The 22,757-nt window shown below is 60.8% G+C and overlaps 2 protein-coding genes and 1 long non-coding RNA gene across 6 annotated transcripts; 1 reads left to right on the top strand and 2 right to left on the bottom strand.

Annotated features, from left to right (window-relative positions):
• Positions 1-3,650: 3,650 nt before the first annotated feature.
• Positions 3,651-6,204, bottom strand: LOC102019194. Of its 2 annotated transcripts, XR_001231760.1 has the most exons (3): positions 4,683-6,204; positions 4,173-4,486; positions 3,651-4,071 (listed from the first exon to the last, which is right to left on the bottom strand). It is a non-coding gene; the product is annotated as an uncharacterized LOC102019194 (long non-coding RNA). The 2 variants fall into 2 exon arrangements; XR_264459.2 differs by having other exon boundaries at positions 4,173-6,204.
• A 1,406-nt stretch (positions 6,205-7,610) lies between these two features.
• Positions 7,611-13,576, top strand: Slc2a6 (solute carrier family 2 (facilitated glucose transporter), member 6). 2 transcript variants are annotated; one of them, XM_005408448.2, is made up of 10 exons: positions 7,611-7,742; positions 8,148-8,310; positions 9,075-9,281; positions 9,846-9,945; positions 10,417-10,634; positions 10,782-10,934; positions 11,493-11,601; positions 11,906-12,091; positions 12,227-12,372; positions 12,976-13,576. In XM_005408448.2, exons 1-10 carry the CDS (start codon positions 7,654-7,656, stop codon positions 13,129-13,131), a joined length of 1,527 nt encoding a protein of 508 aa, XP_005408505.1. In that variant the 5' UTR covers positions 7,611-7,653; the 3' UTR covers positions 13,132-13,576. The 2 variants fall into 2 exon arrangements, with proteins under 2 accessions (XP_005408505.1, XP_005408504.1); XM_005408447.2 differs by having other exon boundaries at positions 11,906-12,372.
• Cacfd1 (calcium channel flower domain containing 1) lies at positions 13,530-22,564 on the bottom strand. Of its 2 annotated transcripts, XM_005408450.2 has the most exons (5): positions 22,362-22,563; positions 20,209-20,281; positions 19,089-19,214; positions 16,034-16,141; positions 13,530-15,585 (listed from the first exon to the last, which is right to left on the bottom strand). In XM_005408450.2, the coding sequence occupies exons 1-5, from the start codon at positions 22,477-22,479 to the stop codon at positions 15,495-15,497; spliced, it is 516 nt and encodes a 171-aa protein (XP_005408507.1). In that variant the 5' UTR covers positions 22,480-22,563; the 3' UTR covers positions 13,530-15,494. The 2 variants fall into 2 exon arrangements, with proteins under 2 accessions (XP_005408507.1, XP_005408508.1); XM_005408451.2 differs by lacking the exon at positions 19,089-19,214 and having other exon boundaries at positions 22,362-22,564.
• Between the last annotated feature and the right edge of the window lie 193 nt (positions 22,565-22,757).

The raw sequence follows: 22,757 nt of genomic DNA, 5'->3' as shown, positions 1-22,757 counted from the left end.
CAGTTCCTTACAGTAAAAGTGCAACTGAAATCCCGCCTTCTATTTCAGGCGGCCGGGGGATGCCCGCATCTCCCCAAGTGGACACATAGGCTATTTTTATTACGCAGGAGTGTCAGATGATCTCGTGGAAGGATCTCAGGGATCTGGTGTTTGGGATTCTTCTTCCCAGTGCTTGAGGGTGGAATTAGAAGGAACAGATAAGGCATTGCCCACGATATGTCGGTAGATATTGGGGTAGAAGCTAGGTTTTGTGATCCTCCAGGCCTATCCCTGGGTGCGTTGCTGGGAGTGGGATATAGCAGGGCTTCCCCTGGTGTCTCCATTTCCTAGACCTGTCCCTGGGTCCATCCCATCAGTGGAACACTGGCAGGGCGTCTCCAACCCTGAGCCATCAGCCCCAGGCTCATAAGCGAGTAAAGCTGAACCCCTTGGAGAGGACATCTTCAGGATTACCTGGAACTCTTTCCGGCTTGCTCAGAAAGCCGAACTCCCGGGGCTGCCCCTCCCCAGCACCCTCGAGGGCTGTGCCCCTTTCCTCTGGAAACTTCCGGTCTCCGTCTGTCCACAGAGCCCACACCTACAGCCACGCCTGGGAAGCCTCACTGCTCTGTCTCAGCCTGTCTTGAAGCCACCTAATATCCTGCTTCGGAGGGACAGCAACGGCCTCGCTCCACACAACCCCAGACGCCGACTCTTTCCCTGTGGATGTGGCTCTCAGCCCCTCGGGGAGAAACACTGGCATTTTCACAGACGGCATTCCACTAACTGGGGGTCCGAAGGGAGGGAATAAGGCCCAGAAAAACTTGAAGCCACAAAGCATATGCTTCTGGGGACAAAAGCTCAAAATAAAAGCCAGGCAATATGCAAATTCAGTCCACAGATACAGGTTACACATCCTTTTCGACAGGGGCAAAAACTCAAAGCCCCTATCCCAGCTGTCACAGCATAAGCAAAGCTGAGTGGAAGGGACAGCGCACCAGCCTCGGAGCACTAACGTAGGAGGTGCAGCTCTAGGCGGCCTCCTGGACCCAGCTGGAAGTCGGCGTGGCCGCTCCGTCCTTGGCCACCGTGGGCAGGAGCGGGGGTGGGAGTTCAGATGTGGACAAACTTTTCCACCTGGCGCTGGATGACGCTGTACCTGTTACCTCTGTCCCTTGACCTGCCCACAACCAAACAGACTGAGCACCCTGATGGCCGGAGGCCCGAGGGGAACAGGGGACCAGAAAAGAGGAAGAAAATACCGAAACCCACGGGGAGGAAGAGCTTGGCGTGAGCCTGGGGCTCGAGCCTCACAAACACCCTTGGGGCTGGAGGGCGAGCTGCCCAAGTCCAGGGCAAGCTACCAAGCACGCAGCAGAGACAACATCAGAGCACTCGCCTATGGTGGCTTCTCCGCTTGGCTCGGCTGAGGGCCATGCCCACGGGGGCCTGTGTCACGGCGTCCGGGACAGATCTGCCACACCGTATGGATCACCTCAGGGCAGAGGCCCAACTGACTGGCAGGTTCTTCCTGTCCCAGCCCCATGCCTTCCACACGCGTCCTAGTCACCTGCAGTGAGCAGGTGAGCGGGAAAGGGAGGTTAGGCCTCTTTGGCCGGGTGTTGCGGTTGCCCGCATCTGCTGAGGTCTCTGGGTCACCGTGGAGTGAGGTCCCGCGGCTGCTCTTCAGTGAGGTCTCCTGAGGCCTGGTAATGTCCTCCCGGCTGGCTCAGTGGGTCTTACAGGGGAATGGGCCATAACAGTCCAGGGCTCTTGTGCAGGACGAGGAAAGAATAGCCAAGCACGCACCCAGCGGTAAGCGGCGAGCAGCTATGGTTACTGAAGGTCACAGGGAGCTGTGCTCAGGGCTGTCTACGCCAGCAAAGGCACAGCACAGACCAGGAAAGACAGGGTGACAGAAAAGCACCGCACACGGGTCAAAGGCAGCCACAGCACCAGAGAAAGGGGACGATCACGCGGGCTTTCAGAAGGTGGAGGCGGACGCCTCTGACTCAGGCGCCTCCCGCTGAGTCTGGCCGTGTGCTTGACAGGAGTGATTGACAGCGGGCTGAGCCACCTTAGGGTCTCTTAGCACGCATGCTCTCCCAGAATTCACTGACCCTGACTATATGTATAAGGTGTAGTGCATATTTATGAGCCTTTAAGGAGGCGGAAGGAGTGTAAAGGTCGGAAGTTCAGGCTGGAAGATTCAGCCGCACGTGCTCTAGCCTAGGAGATCCCCTAAGTTTTTGTCATTTATTTTATTGTCTCCCTCTCTCAGGGCAAGGAAGCAGGAATAACCTTTGGGTGCTATTTAGAATTAGGTGGAGGGGCCGGGCGTGGTGGCACACACCTGTAATCCCAGCACTCGGGAGGCTGAGGCAGGAGGATCATTGCAAGTTCGAGAGCAGCCCGGGCTACAGAGTGAGCTCAAGGCCAGCCTGAACTGCATAGCAAGACCCTGTCTCAAAAAGACAATATATATATACATATATGGAGAGAGAGAGAGAAAGAGAGAGAGGGAGAGAGAGAGGGAGGGAGAGAATCAGGTGGAGGGAAGGGTGTGGCTTCTCAGCTCCATTGTTTCTAATTTGGTTGTGGGGTCCCTGGAGACCCCCGGCTCAGCCCACCTGTGCTGTGAGTTACAAAGACCACTCTGGCCCTCCCACCCTTGAAGCTGTCCTGGGGGGGGCGGTCCGGGCCTGGGGTTGGGGTGGTCTGTCCCAAGTGGCCTCAAGTGACCGATCAACCCATCCACTCCCTCTTCCTAGCTCCTCCACCGCTGGGACACTCGGGTAAGTGAGGGCCCCCCAGGCCTGAGTCCCACCCTGCTGGCCCCGGAAAAGCCAGTCTGGCTCCAGGGTCTTTACTGCCTCACCCCACTGTCTCAGGGGTCGCCAGGCCCTGGGGCCCCACCTCCCTGGAAACCCTCCTGCACACCAGGCCACTCTCCAGCCCCAGCCTGTCTCTCTGGTGATGGTCTTTGCTTAGCCTCAATCTCCTTTTTTCCCTCATTCCACACTAGCACATGAAAAACTTTCACCTTGCGTCTGTCCTGGGCTGATGGAGGGGCCATCCTGAGGTACCTCCAGGCAGATGGTGCAATTCTGGCATCCACCACAAGGTGGCGGCAAAGGCTAGCGCATCCTCCCTGGGTTCCACGACTCTCCCTTCAAGGCTGTTGAGGTCCCTGGCACAGCAGAAGGGGCAGGCGCATGGGGGAGTGCCCTCCCCACAGTGCCCGGAGCGCGTGTCACCACCCTCCCTTTAAGACTGGGTAAACTGAAGCCTGGAGCAGAGATGGCCCTCGTCACCAACACGCGGCTCAGCGACTCCTCACCCACTGACTCATCTGACACATCACCAGGGGCTGTTTGGCTTTCTCTGAAACACTCACCGGCAACCCTGAAAAGGCCCCAGAGCGGCCAGGGAAGGAGGCAGCCCGTGCCTGTGCCGTGTGGGCACCTTTTGGCCCCCGCCTCTTGGCCACGGAGCATGGGAGGCCTCCTGAGGGCCAGACTCCCGCAACAGCACCCACGGGCGCCCACCCACGACAAGGGGAGGAGGGCTGAGGAGTTTGACCACTTGGTGGTTGAGCCAGAAGATGGAGGAGGGCAAGCCGACAGGCACAGGTCCTGAATGGGAACCTGAAGTCAACGAAAAGCCGGGGCTTCAGCAAGCTGACAGACCGGGGGCCCAAGTGCAGCGGCGCCTCGGTTTACTTCATTTGCTGTATGATGTTGAGGAAGGTCGCTGCGTGTGGGGGGGAAGCTGGACGGGGTCATGTTTGTCTCCCAGTGTAGAATTTGCAACCAGAAGCAAAGAAGCAAAATTTTGCTGAACGCTTTTGCTTTTGAACCGAACTGTTTGCAAACAGAAGTGTTCCGGAACGGAGACACTGCGGTAATTAACTTCAGCAAACTGACTATCAGGGCGTGATGGAATGTAAGGGACAAAGAACGGGTCCCTGGACAAACGGGAGACACCTCAGAGAAAGTCCAGTGTGAAGGAAGCAGCCCGCGGTCCGGACATCACCAGCCTCCCTCGGCCAAGGGCATCCCTGCATCCCGTCCTGCTCACTGTGTCCAAAATCTGTAAAAAGCCAGTGGACGTCAGCATCTACAGTGTCCACCCGCAGAAGCGGTCCCCAGCCCGCAGGGAGCTCTGGCCTTTATTCCTTCTGTTAAACGTACACTGGCTCACTCCCCGCTGCTTGCTCCGTGCTGTCCTGTCGGCTTCACTCTTGGTTGTCCCCAAGCCAGAACCCAAGAGCTGGAGGGAGCCCCTTCCAGTGTCAGCAGGAGGCTTGGCAAGGCCGGCCCCACACCAGCCAGGCCAGCAGCAAGAAGAAGAGCAGGGTGAGGGCCACAGCCAAAGTCACCGAGAGCACCAGGTCTGAATCCTCCCGGCCAGGAAGGGCATCAACAGGGGCATCACCAAGGGCGTTGGGGGCTCCGGAAAGCTGGGTGCCAGAGATCCTCTCCCCGTGGGGCCCTGGGCGGCCCATCTGTGGGAGGGAGAGAGGCACAGTGTCCCCACCTGCCACCCTGTGTACCCTCCTGTCCCACTCCCGCGGGGCGATGGGGCATCACAGGGCTACGAGGTGCCCTTCCCACGAGCCTGGACACACCCCTGCCTCAGCTTTCTCCTCTGAAGGGTGGAGAGGGAGAAGGCCCCACCCACCGGCTTCTCGCCCCCCTTACCTTGCCTTGGGGTGATAGTTCTGGAAAATCAGAAATGGGCAGACCCCTCGGGAGACCTCGGACCCGGTGCTGGTCCCAGAATGCGGCCTGGCCAGTTCACCGGGGCACCAGGAAGCTGTCAAACTGGTCTACGGGGACCTTTGTCAAACCTGGGAAGAAGCTAATCCCGCACTGCCAGCTGCCCTCTGCCTGAATGGCTGGAGCCAAGGGTTACACCGGCTTACCCTCCTCCGCCCACAGGCCGGGCGGCTGAGGTAACCGGCGGTCGCTCCCACCAGCGCTCCCTGCAGGGCTGCTGCAAGGCGGCCCCGTCGCATCCGTCTCCGATGGAAGAGGGGGCTCAGGAGCTGAGGCCCGGAGGTTGACAGGCGTAGGGGAGAGCCTCAGGCCCCTTCGCGGGACAGCGGCAGGGCTCGACGTGGGCCCAGGAGGCAGGTGGGCTCCTCAGGCCCAACCCCAGCTGAGCTCTCTGGGGCCCTCTGGCTCTTAAATTTCTGCCCTGCAGCGCTGCAGGGCACTCACCTTCCACCCCCAACACCCCAGGGACAGCACTGGCAGGGGGAGCCCCGCTGGACCCCTTGGGCCTCTGTTCCGTGGAAGCCGCTGCCCGGCTGGAGCCAGAGGGCTGTGCTGCACTGCAGGAAGTGAGGGACCTGGCCAGGTCTGGGCCCCCACCCTCCTGTGGGTGTGTCAGGGCCGGAAAGGCCACCAGCACCACCAGGCCCGTCCCTGACCAGCCCTCCTGCTGCCGCTCAAGCCAGACTCCCCAGGGGTCTGAGCTCAGGAAGGCACAGGCTCTAAATTCAAGGGAGCAAGGTCTTCCAGGCTTCTAAGCTCAGCATCATGCCAGGTACAGCCCTAGAGGCCGGGCTGGGCCGGGCGGGCGGAAGCAGCCAGTCTGCCAGCAAGCGCTAGCAAGGACCACGGTGACGACCCTGCAGGAAGAACTCATCACATTGTTAATTTAAATACAGAAACAATTTCTTCATAAGCAGGCAGAGCCCGGGAGGGCTGCTAAAGCCACTACTGTTGGTGTCAGCCTTCTAGCCCCGACCAGAGGCTCCTGACCGACTCTCAGAGGGGACAGGGAAGAGCAGACGGGGATGTAGGCTGCGTGCGTGACCCTGCTCGGCAAGAAAAAGAGGCCAACCTGAAAACCACACCAGGAAAGTCCCACATCCCCCAAACCACACAGAGTGAGGCCGGCCCGAGCCATCTTATCTACGGTCACAGAAGGCGCAGCCGTGACTTCCTGGGCTGGGGCGGGGACTTGAAAGACTCAAGGCCAGGGAAACTGCCAGGGTGAGGGAAACATTCTTCATCAAGATCAGGGAGTTGGAAAAAAAAAAAAAAAAGATCAGGGAGTTGTTCTGCTTTACATGGTTGTCAAACTCATTAGCAGATACCCTTAAGGTGAGCTGTTTTTGCTGTCTATAAATCACACCTTAATAAAATTAATTTTTAAAAAGAGCCAGAGGCCAGGTATGGTGGCGCAGCCCTATAGTCCCAGTACTCGGGAAGCTGAGGCAGGAAGATCATCCTGAGTTCCAGGCCAGCCTGGACTACATAGTGAGACTCTGTCTCAAATAAATAAGTAGCCAGAAACAAGAGCATGATCCCATTTAAATGAGCTACAAGAGAAGGAAGTCTAACCCGCAATATGGGAAGAGGGATTCAATGGGAGGGGAAGCCTCGGACTTTCCAGGGTGATCAGAACTGCTTCCTGACCTGGGAGGTGATTACAGGCACACACAGAGCTGATTCATTGAGCTGCGAATTTAAAATTTGTTCTCTGTCCAGCTGGGTGTGGTGGTGCACACCTGTAATCCCAGTACTCAGGAGGCTGAGGCAGGAGGATCACCATGAGTGCAAGGCCAGCCTGAACTATATAGCTAGACTGTCTCAAAAAAAAATCCCAACAAAAATTATTTATTTCATTCTCTCTCCGTTCAAGGTGGTCAAGGGTCATCATTTACTGGGGGTGTCTGCACCCGAAGTCTGCTGAGCGGTGAGATGACCGAACTGTGAGGCACAGCAGAGGACTGGCTGTGCACACGGCCGGACCGGCGCTTGGGCAGGGGCGGGAAGGCCGGCAGGGCTGGGCGCGAGGGGACGTCCTGTCTCTCAGCCGTACTTTCTCTGTTGTCCCACTACATCATACTTCTATTGTAATAAAAGGGAACCGAAACTTAAAAAAAAAAAAAAAAAAAAGCCTTCTTATTTTAATTGCTAACGTTTGGAAATAACCCAAACGCTCAACAACAGAGAATTAGCTTGAAGACCGGCGGCGCAGAAGAGGAAGTGACCCAGCCTCTCCCTGAAAAGTCACAGGACAGCTGGACTCCTTGACTGTGGACTCTAGAGATCAGGGCGGGCTGCTAGGGAAGTTTCGGTTTTGGTTTTTCTTAGCGATAAACTTATATTATTACTTGAATGATTTGCCACCACGGAAGTTATTTTGGCAAACAGAAAGGGCCAAAGGTTGGGGGAGAGAAATCCTGCCTCCCGGCGCCCTGCCCGGCGCCCTGCCCCGCCGCAGGCCCCGCCTGCTCACTGCCCAGAACACTTTGGGTCAGCACCTGGTCACCGGGGCGGGCAGCGGGATCATCGGCAGGTGGGATGCGCAGGTGGGAGCAGCGAGTGGGCGGGCAGAGGCGGGCGGGCGTTCGCTGGGTGACCCTCGCGAGTAGCTTCGCCTCTCGGGCTCCGGCTGGGGCTCGTCCCTAGCGGAGCAGAATCCCGGGGACGCCGACGGACCACACCCGCTGGGCCGGGGAAGGCTGGACCACCCTACGCCTGCGGCCGGGATCAGGGGGCAGAGCCTGCATCCGACATACGCGCGGCATGCGGCCGCCCCATTGGCCGGCGCGGCACCACAGGCCCGCCCCACAGCCAATCGCGGGCGGGGGGCGGAGCCTGGCGGTCCCCGCGGTGCGCTGCGGCTGGGCGCGCACCCGGCAGATGCTCCGAGATGCAGGAGCCGCTGCTGGGCGCCGAGGGCCGCGACTATGACACCTTCCCCGAGGGACCGCAGTCGCCGGGGCCCGGGGCGCGGCCCGGGTGAGCCCGCGGGTGGGAGCGCGGGTGGGAGCACGGGCGGGACTGCGGAGGCCTGGTCCGGTCCTCAGGAGACCTTTGGCCCTCGCCCCGGGCCTCCTCGGACCAGGCGAGGGGTCGCAGGGACCCCGGCCTCTCCTGCCGCACGCGCGCACGGCGTCCCTGGGAGAGGGAGGGACTGCCTGGGGGGTGCAGCAGGCCAGGCCCTGGCTGTCGGGGCCCAGCGGGGAGCAGCCAGCCTGAGGTCACACTGCAAACCTGCAGCAGCGCCGCGGGCGGCGCCCTGGGACTCCGGGAGGGGATGTTTGGCGGCGGCGTTGGGCGGTCCTGGGCTCGAGAAGGACGGGGTCCTGCCAGGAGGGCCTAAGAGACCCTGGTCCTTCTGTCCCCCCTTCCGCTCGCTCCCAGGGTTCTGCAGAGCAAAAAGGTGTTCCTGGCCACCTTCGCTGCCGTGCTGGGCAATTTCAGCTTCGGCTACGCCCTGGTCTACACGTCCCCTGTCATCCCCGCCCTGGAGCGTTCCTCCGACCCGGATCTGCGGCTGACCAAAACGCAGGCGTCCTGGTTCGGGGTAAGGATCAGGCTCTGGAAGGAGTGTGGCAGGGGAGCACCCACCACTAGGGACCCCCGAAGCTCAGCCTGGGGGCCCCTCCAGGGCCCCACCCGCCACCTTCCTACTCAGGGCAGCTGGCTGGCAGGTGGGGCAGAGGAAACAAAAGCCAAAGGGGAGCTCTGGGAAGAAGCAGGGAGGTGGTGGGCCCCCAGGGCTCCCTAGGCCCCAGACCCACAGCAGAGCAACACCCTGGACAGATGGGGTAGGGGCATCAGGTTCCAGTGGGAGGGGCACCGGCTGGGGAAGGACTGACTGGGACCCTAAGAGTCCAAGGTCCGACAGTTACCGGCGCAAGAGCCTTGGACGTGAAATTACAAATTGGCAGCTAAGGTGAAAACCCTAGGGGCTCACTGAGCCCTTAGAACATGCCTTGACTCCCAGGACCAGCCAGGGCAAGGAGACCTCTTGCTTTCCTCACAGTCCATCTGGAGAAACTGAGGCTCAGACAGGCTAAGCAATGGGCCCCGCTGCTAGCGAGTAGCAGAGCCCCGACCCTCCAGGGAGTCCAAGGCCTTAATCTCAAGGTCTCAAGGCCTTGAAGTTCCAGAATTCTCCTGTATTAAAACATTAGATGCTTAAACATCTGCTGGACAGAACCACTGCTCGTATACCTCTGGAGCCAGGAGGCTCACTACCTCACTGACCCTCGAGGCTTCTGGGATCAGCTGCGGAAGCTGTGATTGGAAGTAGGGTGTTCAGAGTCTGCACCCCTTCCTCCACAGTCCATCTTCACTCTGGGTGCTGCAGCCGGAGGCCTCAGTGCCATGCTCCTCAACGACCTGCTGGGCCGGAAGCTCAGCATCATGTTCTCAGCAGTGCCCTCTGCCATCGGCTATGCCCTCATGGCTGGCGCCCAGGGCCTCTGGATGCTGCTTCTGGGGAGGATGCTGACAGGCTTCGCTGGGGGGCTCACAGCCGCCTGCATCCCGGTAAGGCGGGGCCCGCGCAGCCTTGGAGTTGATGCCAAGCCACAGCTGGGTGAAGGGCTCCCGGCCCCCGCGGCTCTGCTCAGCTGTGCCTGAGGCTGCCCCAGGAGCCTTCGCTCGCCCCACCAGGGCAGCTGATCTTGGGGAAATTGTCCCCGTGTCCCCAGCCGTCCCCACCCTGGCTCTGCACACTTCCTACCCAGTTTCTTGGCCACAGACATTGCTCAACCAGAGAAAACACAGAGAGCAACAGGAAGGAAGGGGAAGTACCCTTCCCATACCCACTGGGACCTTCTCACACACGCATCAGCTGGCCCCATGAGCCAGGGGCAACCAGTTGGGGAGAAACACGCCTGCTCAGCCCCCTTGTCTGGATGCCCCCAGCCTTGTAAATCCCTGGCCTCGAAACCCCCATTTTAGACCCAAGTGCTGCTGTCCCCTTTACAGTGAGGGATCTGAGGCCAGAGGGCATGCAGGGAGCCACGACAACAGCTCTCCCGGCAAGCCAGGCCTAGGAACCTGCATTCACCAGAGCCCCAGGGGCACAGTGGGATGTGTGTCTTGCAGGTGTACGTGTCTGAGATTGCTCCCCCTGGTGTTCGGGGGGCCCTGGGGGCCACACCGCAGCTCATGGCAGTGTTTGGATCCCTGTCCCTCTACGCGCTGGGCAAGTATTCCCTGCGTGGTGTGGGCAGGCTCAGGTGCCACTGAGGCAGACAAGTAGAAAGGGAACGAACACGTCCAGCATCCACAGGGAGCCCAGGGCCAGGAGGCAGCAGACAGCTTCCCAGGCCGCAAGCCACTGCCACCGCCAATCCCTCTAGCCAGTCCCTGCCCCTCTCTGGTCACCAGGCCCACTCCCTAGCTGGACAGTGAGAGCGTCTCCCAGGCCAGCGGTCTCAGGCAGCCTTGCATCAGCAGGAGGCCCCTGGAGTCCGTGTAGGAAAGATAGCAGGGTGGGCGTTTGGGGGCCCCCAGGCCTCACCTGGCCTGCTCTTCTTCCCCAAGCCCTCTGGCCACGTGCAAGGCCCGGGCAATCGCTGCAGCCCTCCCTGCCCGCACGCAGAGGCGGAGGCCATCGGGGCCCTGCAGGAGGCGGTCCTGGGCTGGACCAGAACCTGACGCTCCTCTCTTGCAGGCCTCCTGCTGCCCTGGCGCTGGCTGGCCGTGGCTGGGGAGGGACCTGTGTTCATCATGGTCCTGCTGCTCAGCTTCATGCCCAACTCCCCGCGCTTCCTGCTCTCCCGCGGCCGGGAGGAGGAGGCTCTGCGGGCGCTGACCTGGCTGCGCCACACGGCCGACACGCAGGACGTGCGCTGGGAGTTCGAGCAGATCCAGAACAACGTCCAGCGACAGGTGCGGCTGGCCAGGCTTGCCCCTCTGAGCTTGGTTGTTTTCCCTGGGGTGACACTAGAACTGAGCAGGGTTACCTTCACCGGCCGGCCCACAGCAGGGGGCAGGAGAGGCTGGTAGAGCTCCCTCAGCGGTGGCCTTGTGTTCCAGAGCAGCCGCGTGTCTTTGGCTGAGGTCCGGGACCCCCACATGTACCGGCCCATCCTGATCGCCCTGCTGATGCGCTTCCTGCAGCAGCTGACGGGCATCACGCCCATCCTGGTTTACCTGCAGCCCATCTTCGACAGCACAGCTGTGCTGCTGGTGAGCACCCACCTGGGCCCCTCGGGTTCACGTGCTGACCCCAGGCCTCGGTGCCCACCCGGGGCACTCAGACCCCAGCAGGTGCGCGGAAGCACACGTCTCCAAGCCATGCACCTGTCTCTAAAATAAACTGTACAGGATGACAAAGCAAACCAATTTAATAGAAATGTGGACCCCTTGGGCCCACAGCCCCAGGCTCAGAGCCCTGGGGGCTGTACCCCAGGACAGACTTCAGCCCCCTAGAGCCCCACTTCCTCCGCTGCTCACGGAGACAGCATAGGCCTGCCCTGTCCTCAGCCTAGTGTGAGCCAGGACAGGAGGACGGGAACAGCACAGCTGCCCGGGCCACCGTCACGTGGGTCTGCGCCTGTGCGGCGTGGGGTGGCGACAGCCGACGGCCCTGCCCGGAGAAGTGCTGGGCACGCAGGCCGTCCGAGAAGCTGCAGCTGTGGCTTCAGATCAGAGCGCCCCACAGTGCCCAGAGGGACAGGGTGGATGTGGGGGCGGGGACAGGAGCTGCAGGCGGGGTCTGCAGCCACAGCGGCCCCATCCCCGCAGCCTCCTGAGGATGACGCAGCCATCGTCGGGGCTGTGAGGCTCCTGTCCGTGCTGATCGCTGCCCTCACCATGGACCTGGCCGGCCGCAAGGTTCTGCTGTTTGTGTCAGGTGAGCAGCCCTACCATGTCCCACCTTGACAGTGCCAGCACGTGGGCCCGAGCAGGGTGCAGTCACCTCTGGCCCAGGCCTGCCACGGGCCAGCTCCTCCCGCAAGGTAGGGCTCGCAGGAGTGATGGAGCCGGCTGTGGCTCACGGGGTGATGCAGCCAGTGACAGGGCCCCAAGCCTGGCTGGAGGCCGAGCATGTGCCCTGAGTGGAGCCCCCTACCCCATCACGGGCCAGCCAAGGCCCGGGGCTTCCCGGCAGCTTGGGCTCAGGGGCCCTAACCCCAGGGGCCACTGTGTGTCCACAGCAACCATCATGTTCGCTGCCAACCTGACTCTGGGGCTGTATGTGCGCTTTGGCCCGAGGGCTCTGGCCCACAACGGCACTGTGGGCCTGGAGAACATGCCCTTGGGGGGCACGGAGCAGCCCCTGGCCACACCCACCAGCTACCTCACCCTGGTGCCTCTGCTGGCTACGATGTTCTTCATCATGGGTAGGCGGCCGGGCACACGGTGGTGGTGGTGGTGGGTGTTTCAGGAAGGGGCTGTCCTGGTCTCTGTGGGGAAGGTTGGACCCTCTATTACGTGGCAAGGCAGACAGGGTGTGTGTGTCCCCCACGGCCCCGCAGGCTACGCCATGGGCTGGGGGCCCATCACCTGGCTCCTCATGTCCGAGATCCTGCCCCTGCGCGCCCGCGGTGTGGCCTCAGGGCTCTGTGTGCTGGTCAGCTGGCTGACAGCCTTCGCTCTCACCAAGTCCTTCCTGCTTGTGGAGGTGAGTGCATACGCGGCTTGGGGACCCCGAGGTCCCGTCCTACCCGCCAGGGCCCCTGCTTGATGCCAGGATCCTTCTCTGATAAGTGATGGCATCTCCACAGTGTCCCTGGGGGACTGGTGTGTGCCCCTCACACAGAGGCAAGAGCGGTCAGGCAACAGGGTAGCTAAGACCCCTCAGGTATATGAAACAGCGATGAGCTGAGGAATGGTGCCACGACATCAGGCCGCCTCCCAGCCCAGGAAGACGCAGCAAGAGCCGCGCAGGGGCCCTGACCCCACCACACACACCGGCCCCTGCCTCCAGCAGCCCAAGCACAGGGACGCCTGGGCGCCACCTCGTGGCCCCGGGTAGGCAGAAGGCGCACTCTGGGGCTGTGTACGCGGCCGCTGGGTGCCCGCATGGAGCGAGGCAGGGCCAAGTACAGCTTCCAGGTAGCCAGTACCCCGCCCTGGGGAAGCAGTGGGGAGAGGGGAGGTCTCAGCAGGGCAGGGCGGGCTGCAGGCCCCACAGGCCGGCCGGTACCAGCTGGGCCCATGGAGCTCAGCCTGGGGGATGGGCGAGCTTCTCTGTGTAACCCTGCCCCCCACTGTGCACCCCCAGAACGCCTTCGGCCTGCAGGTGCCTTTCTTCTTCTTCGCGGCCATCTGTCTGGTGAGCCTGGTGTTCACGGGCTGCTGTGTGCCAGAGACCAAGGGCCGCTCGCTGGAGCAGATCGAGTCCTACTTCCGCACGGGGAGGAGGTCCTTCCTGCACTAGGTGGAGACCGCTGGGACACGCTCAGACGGCACCCCGCGACCAGGAGCTGGCAGCGGGCCCTGCTGCCCATGGTGCTGCATACCCATGCTGAGACCCACCAGGGAGGAGGGGGCATGGGCCACAGGGCACACACGGTACCCAGGGACAACACCCTGCTGGGTGACCTCAGGCCTGGCTCCTTGCTCACACACATGGGACTGCATCAAAGACCAAGAACAGGGCCAGAGATGGCAGAATGGCCCCATACAGGGACACGGTCTCGTCCTCCTGTTCTGATCACGTGGCCACCATCGGGCCTCTTGGACACCACCGGGAACACTACAAACTCCAGAGGCCAGGGCACAACCCATGAGGTCCCTCTGGCTCCAGCCCAACCTGGAGGGACAGAGGCTTCCATCTACAAACTGTTCACAGTATTTATCCAAATAAAGAAACTGGGCCTGCACCCGTAGGGTGGGAGGAGTGGGTTGTACTATACGGAGGAGCCCCCTCCCCAGCAGCCAGCCAGGTCAGCAGGGCCTACTGCCCCTCAGGCCTCCATGACCCCACTGGACTGTGCCCCAGAGAGGGGGTCGGGCCTGCCCAGCCCTGCCTCCCTGGCTGTGACATCCAGCAAGTCACTTTCCTGTGAACATGCTCAGTCAGAGCTGGCCACCGGGCTCTGCCCAGCAGTGTGGGGACAGGGCATCCCGGACACTCCTAGGGACACAGATGGCAGCAGGTAGAGTGCACATCCAAACGACAGCCTTGATTGGCTGTGCAGGGTGCAGACCCAGCTGGCTAAGGGAGGCGCAGGAAGTCGGCGCCCAGACACAGCTGCAGGCCAGCCGGCCTGGGTAACCACCCCGCAGGAGCTGCTCAGCAGCTGGGGTGAGGGATCAGCCCCACACTGGCCCAGCTCCCACCAAGCCTCTCCCCCTCCTGCTGCAGCCAGTGAGGTGTGCACAGAAGTGACCCCAGAGTCCCACACCTGGACAAGTGGACGGGGAGGGGCAGGCAGAGTCCGTGTTCCTCCCAGAAGCAGGATGGGCAATGGGACACCTCTCCCTCCACCCTGCCTCTCTGAGCCCCGTTGTGGCCTGAGGTGGGCGAACCCAGAGGAACCTGAAGGCACACGTCTGACCAAACTAGCCGCATCCTAATGCCCTGGCACCCAGGGGCTCAGCCTGGCGCCTGGAGGGTTGTGCTGACCGGAGCCTGCTGCTGAGTCCCCAGGCAGCGATGGCCCAGCCCCAAGCACCCGCACTCCCAAGCAGAGTGCCTACCACTCCGGCCCCAAATGCTGACAGGCCTCAGTGTTCTCCAGGAAATGGACCTGGGCACAGCCTGGGAACTGGTTTCCAGGGAGCGCGAGCCAGTCCCTGAGCTCTGAGAACGCAGAGCAGGCCCTGCTGGGGGTCTGGGGAGCGTGCGACCCCAGCACACACATGTGTGCACCACAGCCAAGGGCCAATCTAATCAGTAGCCAAGGCCGAAGTCCCGGGGCAGGAGGGAGTGATGGAGGAAATGAGGGTATGACAGGGCACCTCCAGCAGGGGGCCTGTTGAGGGGCTTCCCTGCCTCTGTCCTTTAGGCCTGAGCATCCAGCTTCCTGGACACGGGCTGGCACAGGGCAGCAGGCAGCCCTGTGGCGAGCGGCTGTCCAAGTCAGGAAGCTGCCCAGGCGGGCAAACCTGGGGTGGGTCGCCTCAGCCCTGGTGGTGGGGAGCAGCTGTTGCCAACAGGAGAGGGCAGGTCAGAACCTCTTGGGGGTTGGGGATACCTCCATGGGTGTCTCACCCCACTTCCTTAGCACCAAGCCCAAGGCAGAGTAGGGGGAGGCTTGTAAGAGGTAGGCGGCTGAGCGTCCAAGGTGCCAAGGCACTGGTGAGGGAGTGCTCCTCATGGCCGCCTAGAGGCCCAGCCTGGTCCCAGGCAGTGGTGACTCAGGACACTGCTCCACCCCTCTGCCCTGAGGACAGGCAAACAGGGCAGGCCTGGGACTCCACCTGCCCGGGGAGCTGAGTGCTTCCTCTGCTGGATGCTCAGGCCTAAAGGACAGGGGCAGGGAAGCCCCTCAACAGGCCCCAAGTGGACTCTGCAAGCCGCTCCCGGGCCATGGAGCTCGCAGCCCCACGCGGCCTGTTTGCTGAGCCAGACCAGCAGCACTGGGCCAGGTCCAGGTGGCCGTCTGTGCAGAGCTGTGACACTGAGTGCCAGCAGGGTCAGGACGTGTTCGGCTGGTCCGGGAACGGGGCAGGAAGGGAACCCGGGCACAGGGACAGGCACGGGGCCTCCTCTCCCAGGCCACAGCTCAGCCTCCTCCGGACAAGCTCCCCCAGAGCCAGGTGGCAGGCAGGGAGGGAGGGTGGTGGGAACCCACATCATAGCTCCCCCTCCACGGTCTCCGCCAGCTTCTCCTCATCCGCCTGCTGCTTCTGCTGCTGGATCCGGGCGTAGGAGATGGCGTCGCCCCTGGGGAGAGAATGGAGGGTGCCCCAGAATGGTGGGTGTCCCAAGGGCACAGCTCGGGTGCCTCCCAGTTCCCCAGGCTACAGCCCAGGCAGGCACTGCGGGCTGAGCCCACTGGGCCTTCCGGTTCCCTGGACAAAGGCCACTGCTACGGGCGCAAAGGCCCAGGCACCTCTGAGAGTGGCACGGCCTGCCAGGATGCTGGGGTCCGCAGGCTCCATCCCCAGCCCAGGCTCGGCAGGAACAGGCTGGGATGCCCGGGGCACATCCAGGATGTAAGACGGGGCCACCCAGAGAGCCGCTGACTTTTCCCACCTCCACCCTTCGAACACTGACCAGTCTCGGCACTGCCTGGGCCTGGGTCCATGCTGGGACCAGAGGGGCCACTCTCAGCATGTCCCCACCATGTCCGGAGACCCACAGCTCCCACCCCGTTGGACTGCAGACGCACTTCTTGCCCAGGGCAGAGAGTCCATACAGCACCCCGGTGGCAAAGGCGACAGCATTGCCCAGCAGCGTGGTCAGGGTCAGGCTCATGACGATGGGGATCACGGCCATCCTGGGGGCAGACAGAGGTCAAGGGCGCACTCCCACCCCACAACACCCCTGGGCTCCCCGTTCACCCAGCTCCTCCCCAGACAACTGGGGGGCAGGGAGAACCCCCAGAGATCAACCAGACAGGGTCACGGCCGGGCTTCACGGGGCCTTTGAATGCCCTGAACGTGACACAAACGCTTGCAGCAGAGTTTTGCAAGGTCTGTGGTCATGAGGACTTCAATGGTGACAAGAGGTCCTGCCCTCACTGCCCGTGAAAACAGACACTGCCCAGAGTTGGGGTCTGTCCCGGCCCAGGAGCCCTCAGCTTCTCCACGTGAAGTGGAGCAGAGCCTCAGAGAGATGGTGAGACGGAGGAGGCAAGGCGTGCCAGCTGCTTAACACGACGCCAGGCCATCACTAGCACCAAACAAATGCTCCTTGCTAGTATGGGAAAACCAGCCACCTCTGGACAACCAGGGCTCCCACTCCAGTCTGGAAGAACTCGGGCTCAGAGTTGCAGGGGCGCCACCTGGTGGTGGGGCCCACTTAGCTTAAAAGCTCTGCAGCGGATTCTTGACTTCGCACCTACCTACCAGAAGGGTCCACAGCTTCCCAGCCAGGATCCTGCACTCCTGTCTGTCTAGGGGACACGCATACAGGAGATCTCAGGTACCAAAACCACGTCAAGGTCCCAGCCTCAACTTCAGGGGGACTTAAAATCTTCATTTTTATTATTTTACTTTATGATGGTGTAAAAATTAGTAGAGGAATAGTAAAAATCACAAGGAAAGGCAAGGACCACAGCAGGAAGAAACTATCCGCCCACACAAAATTAAAGACAAACCATAGGCTGGAAAATATGGGCAGCAAATAACAAAGGAGTATGAAATGTTTAATGTAGAAAACACATATGGTCTGCTAGGCAAACACCAGGGCTCTAATTGATCAAAAAGTAAACCAGAAAACATTCGAGTAGGAAAATGCAATTAGAACACATGGGAAAATAGTTTACCCCTTACATAACAAATACAAATGTAAAACTGTTACCTAGCACAGGGCAACAGGGCAGAGGGATGCTAGGAAGGCCTCTCTGGGAAGCAACCAAATACATGTATTAAAATATTTTGGCTGGACATAGTGGCACACTCAGGAGGCTGAGGCAGGAGAATTGTTGCAAGCTTGAGACCAGACTGGGCTACAAATTGAGCTCAAGGCCAGCCTGAACTGCATAGGGAGACCCTGTCTCAAAAAGACAAAAAAAAAAAAAACTTTTTAATGATCATCACCTTTGACTTGCTAATTCCACACCCAGAAGTACAACCTAAGGAAATCATCAGGAATACACAAATTATACCAAAGAAATGTTGGTCATGGCTTGATTTATACCAGTTAACAAATTAAGAAAAGAATGAATAACTATCCCTACCATTAAAAATAATGTCAGCCAGGTGTGGTGGCACACACCTGTAATGCTAGCACTTGGGAGGCTGAGGCAGGAGGATCACTGAGAGTTCAGTGCCAACCTGGACTACACAGTGAGTCCAGGCCAGCCTGAATCACACAGGGAAACCCTGTCTCAAAAAAATTATAATAATAATTTCATAAAGTTTTTGGGGGTGATATAAAAATGTTTTTATCATTATGTTAAATGAAGAAAAGCAGGTACAAAATTGTTGATACGGCCAGGGATATAGCTCAGTGGCACAAGCACCTCCCTGGCAAGTGCAAGGTCCTGAGTTTGATTCCCGGTACCAAAAAAAAAAAAAGTTGTTAATAATGGTTATAACTGTGTTAAAAACAAAGTTAAGAAATGTCTGAATTCAGACAGGCAGGCACAGACCTGAAGGTGATGGGGCTCTGAGTAATACTTTTCTATTTTACAAACTGATTGAATGGATTTTTGAAAATGTATACTTAAAAACCCAAAGGTATGAGGAGGCCCACTGGTAAGTACCCTGGGTCTAGGATTCTTAAAGATGTAAACACAGAGGAAACTGCTGCAGACCCAGCCCCTGCAGCTAGCCTCCAGCAGCCGCAGCATCTGTCTGAATCTATGTTTGTTTGTTCGTTTGTTTTAATCCTTGAATTAAACTGGGGATTGAGCCCAGGGCCTTCACACTGAACAATATCCCCAGACCTTTTATTTTTTATTTTGAGACAGAGTCTTGCTAAATTGCTATGCTGCCAGGGCTCTAACTTGCAATCCTCCTGCCTCAGCCTCCCAGTATGATGGGATTACAGGCCTGCTCCACCACTCCTGGCAGAATCTATCTTAAAGATAACTAGGTAACATTAATAAATATTGCTGCTCAGCCAGCCTCCTGTGCACGGGCCCTGGCCCAGGAGTATATTAAATTTGTCCTGGAAGTAGTTCAGGGCCCTGACTCCAAGGTGAAGTGCCACACAGTGAACTTGTCACAAATAGGAAAATAAAAGCAAAGCCTATTAAGAGAGCAGTAGCCGGGTGTGATGGCGCACACCTGTAATCCCAGCACTTGGGAGGCTGAGGCAGGAGGATCACTGCAAGTTCGAGACCAGCCTGGGCTACAAAGTGAGTTCAAGGCCAGTCTGAACTGCATAGTGAGACCGTGTCTCAAAAAGAAAAAGGAAAAAAAAAAAAGAGAGAGCAGTGATGTTTTCTGCTCTTCAACCTGTGTGACTCCTTAGTGTCAGGACACCAAGGCAGACCTCCTGGCTTTACGAGGCTGCCCAGGAGTGCACCACACAACAGTCCACTCAACACTGCCCAGCCAAGGCCTGACCCCTTCCAGTCCGCCGCACACAATGCTTGTCCCTCGTGCACCTGAACTCGTGGGTGGCTGCAGCTGCAGGCCACGTGCCCAGGAGGGCCGCATCTTCAGCAGCTGTCATCCCTCAGGTCTCTGCCCACAGCTGCCAAGCCTGGCCCTCTGCTGCCCGCCCTGCCAGCACCTGGCCACCTGGTCCCAGCCCCGCCCAGGGCCCCTCACCCGCAATAGAAGACAGCCTTCTGCCAGGAGCGCAGCCGGTCCACCCTCTCGGCCACCGTGTTTGCAAACTCCACGAACTGGCAGCAGAAGGGCGCCTCGCAAAGCAACAGGATGAAGGCATTCATGCTGCAGAATACCGGCAGGAGAGAGGGTGGCAGTGACGGAGGGGCAGCCTTGGTGCCACAGGAATGCCACCTCCCCACCCTGGTCATGCCAGGACACCCATGCCTGCCCTCAGAGTCCCTGGTGGGCACCTCAGCCCCACCCCTACCTGCACCGAGCACTCCTGGGGAAGAGCCAGGGCATCTGGTCTCTTTACCCTTCGCATCTGTGGCATGGAGGGCAGGCCCCTAGCCAAGGGGACAGCAAGTGGGAGCACTTGGCTGCCCTGCAGCTGTTAGTGCCGCAGCCATGGTTGCCAATATTACCACCTCAGGAAAGGCCACAACCCAGGAGAGCAGAGACTGGCCGGTCAGCACCCACAGCCACTGCTGGCTGGCCCACACCCAATGCCACGAGGACTTGCGGGCTGGGCACATGCAAGGCATGGGAAGCCCATGTGGGAGAGCTCCTTCGTGTCAGAAGGAGCCTGGCTTTGTGAGGCTGCCCAGGAGTGCACCACACAAGAGTCTGCTCAACACCGCCCAGCCAAGGTGAGGGACAGAAAGGCGCTCAGAAGTCCTGCATCCCAGTCCCTGTCGCTGAGCAGACCAGCCAGTGACACTGACAGCACCTGCCTGGTCTGATGGGCAGGAGACACTTACCAACCTTGAGCCCTCGCCCCAGCCAAGCGGGAGGAAAGTGTCACTGATACTATTGAACAGATGCAGGCTCAGGATGTCCCACCTGTCCCCAACACTGCTCACCGACCTGAAGGCCACATAGCCCTCCCCAGTGTGCACCCCAGCTCCACCCGGGCTTCCCCGAGCCAGGCCTTCCACCAGGGCCAGAGCTTCTGGAGCCTTAACTGTGAACCCAGTGAGTGCCTGGGCGGCATTCCCTGCCCCAACCCCTCGCCAGGGACCTGAACATGGTGAGTGCAGGAAGGAGGAGACCTGCATTGTAGCCAGAAAACCACAGCCTCACACCCCAGTGGGGCAGGGCAGTCCCAGCTACTCACATCATCCACACGCCGGCCGCAATGTTCAGAGGGTGGATGGTTATACAGCTGAAGAGGCCGGAGACAGCACAGGCTGGAAAGTGGAGACACGGCAGGCGTGAGCAGGGGAGCTTCCCGTGGCAGCTGGACACCCGCTTCTGTCATCTGATGTGCCATTAGGCTGCAGCTTGGACAGGGGAAGGGCCAGCCCCAGCCCACAGCGAGGCAGCAGCAGGGCCACCTCTGGACCTTAGCACTGGGCTTCAGAGTGGCCGCCTGTGACCCTGGCTGTCTCCACACCCACCCCACCCCACAGGCTGGTGAGGATTAAAGGGTGGGGCTGGTGCTCCACCTAGATTGGTTCCTCAGTCCGGCCGCCTGTCGCTACACCCAGGGCTGGCCACACAGAAGTCGTCTGACCTGGGAAGGGTAGACCGGATTTGGGTTGGGATAAAAGGTGCCTCTCATGCAGATGGGGACCAGGAAAGATTCGAGTGGCACAGTTCCCTTTGACCTTCCAGCCAGTTTTCTCTTCCTGCCCTGCAGGCCACAGACCCACTGCTGGGACACCAAGGGGCCAGGACAGGCACCCAACCAAAGCTTCTCCATGCTCCGAAGGCGGAACCTGGCTGTCCTCCCTCCTGTACCCCCTTATTACCCACCCATAGCTGCCAACAGGCTTCCCCAGGACCTTGGGAGCTGGCTGCTGGGCAGGAAGCAGGTCTAGGCTGTTGCCAGGGCAGGTAGGGCTCTTGCCTTTGGAGGCAGCAATTAGCACTGGGTCATTAAACTTGCAGCAGCTCCCCTGCACCTGATCCTCCACTGGGGCCTGGAATTCTGCTGTTTTCCATTTTCCTGTGTAACCCTATGCAGGCGGCAGGCCATGGAGACCAGGTGAGGTGCTCCGGCCCGAGAAGGGCTGTCCTCCGAGCCCACAGACTCTTACACCGCGGGGCTCCAGGCTGGCACAAGTCCTGGGCATCCTTAGTAACACCGGCCCCAGGCAGCAAGGCTCCCAGGTACTGGGACAGGAGCCTTCGGCCTGCGTGTGGTAGGGCCCAGTCCCACCTCCGGACCTCGGAGCCAGCGTTTTGCCTGCAGCCGGGCCCTATCCACTGTCCTCCCCAGCCAGCCCTGGGTCTCCGGGTCTCCACCCAGGCCAGCAGGCTCCTGCCAGGAGCCCTTCAGGACAAAGGGCTGGAGGATGCTCGTTGCTACTGCGTCCAGTTGCTCCGGGGCCAGGGTAAATGCCTCTCGCTGGGTGGACCCTCATGGCAGGGCAGGGCAACCCTATGAGGCTGGTGAGGATTAAAGGTTGGGGCTGGTGCTCCACCTAGATTGGTTCCTCAGTCCTGCCCCAAGAGGCTGGCAAGTGCCTGGCCCTTGTGGGAATACCCGCACAGGCTGAAAGCACCAGGCCTCTGCTCCACCAGGCGTGCCGCCCGCTCCTGGCATAGCGGCACGGCTGGGCAGTGCCCTGGGCTCCTCAAGCCTCCCTGTGCCCGCGGCGCAGCACCTGGGCTTTGAGTAGCACAGCACCGCACAGGAGTCCGCTGGGCCACTCACCACGACCCAGGGAGGCCACAGCCTCGGACCACGGTCAGAACCTCGGCTCCCTCCACCCCTGACCACGGTGCCCTCAGCACCGCCCACGAGGGTCAGCCGGGAAGCAGCTAAGTACCTCCCAGAGGACTCGGTCTGACTTCCCCGCTCCCGAGTCAAGAACCTGCCTCGGGGAGGGGCCAGGGGCTGCGGCAGTGCCCGCCTCGACTGCCCCGAACGCGGCTCCTTCTGCTGGGCGGACGGTCCGCCCCGTCCAGCGCCAGCCCTGCGCCGGGAGCACGGGGACGCTCGGCAACCTCCCCTTCCCACGCCGCCGCCGCCCCCGGGCTGCAGGGACTGGCGTGGGGGGCGCAAGGGAGAGGGACTCTCTCGGCCTGGGTCCCCACGAACTCTGGAGAGAAGGGGTGCCCAGGAGCGCGGCCGGCACAGACAGCCCGGGCGGGCCCCCCGCCACCGCGGCCGGCCCGCGGCGAACTCCCCGCAGGGGCCGCACCGCTCCCCGCCGTGCACAGCTCGCGAGAGGTGAGGAGGCGCCGGCCCGTGCCAGCCCCGGGACCGCGCCCCGGGCGCCCCAAGACCCCGGCGCGAGCCGGTCCCCCGCGGGTACTCACAGACGGCCCCCAGCACGCCCGACAGGCGGCACAGCCAGCGGTACCACCACGTCATGCCCTCCTCCTGCGCGGGCGGCGCAGGGCCCGCGGGGGCCCCCGCCCCGCCGGAGCCGCTCATAGTGCCCGGGCGCAGCCCCCAGCCCGCACAAAGAGCCGCGTCCGCCCCGCGCGCTGCCTTGTGGGAGAGGAGATATTAGCATAGAGGGCGGGGCTCGCAGGCCTCGAAGGCAACCGGTAGGACTGTAGGCTTATTAGTGTAGGGGGCGGGGCTCTCAGGTCAGACTGAGCAGCGCCCGTGGGCGGGGCCTTTAGGAGAGGCAGCCCAGGGGTTGGAGGCTGGTAGATTAGCATAAGGGGCGGGGCTGGTGGCCACCTAGTGGAGAAGGGACTGGGCTT

Source organism: Chinchilla lanigera, unplaced genomic scaffold, assembly GCF_000276665.1.
Source record: "Chinchilla lanigera isolate Chin_1 unplaced genomic scaffold, ChiLan1.0 scaffold00112, whole genome shotgun sequence".
Lineage (NCBI taxonomy): Eukaryota > Metazoa > Chordata > Mammalia > Rodentia > Chinchillidae > Chinchilla > Chinchilla lanigera.
This window is presented reverse-complemented; position numbering and strand designations above follow the sequence as displayed.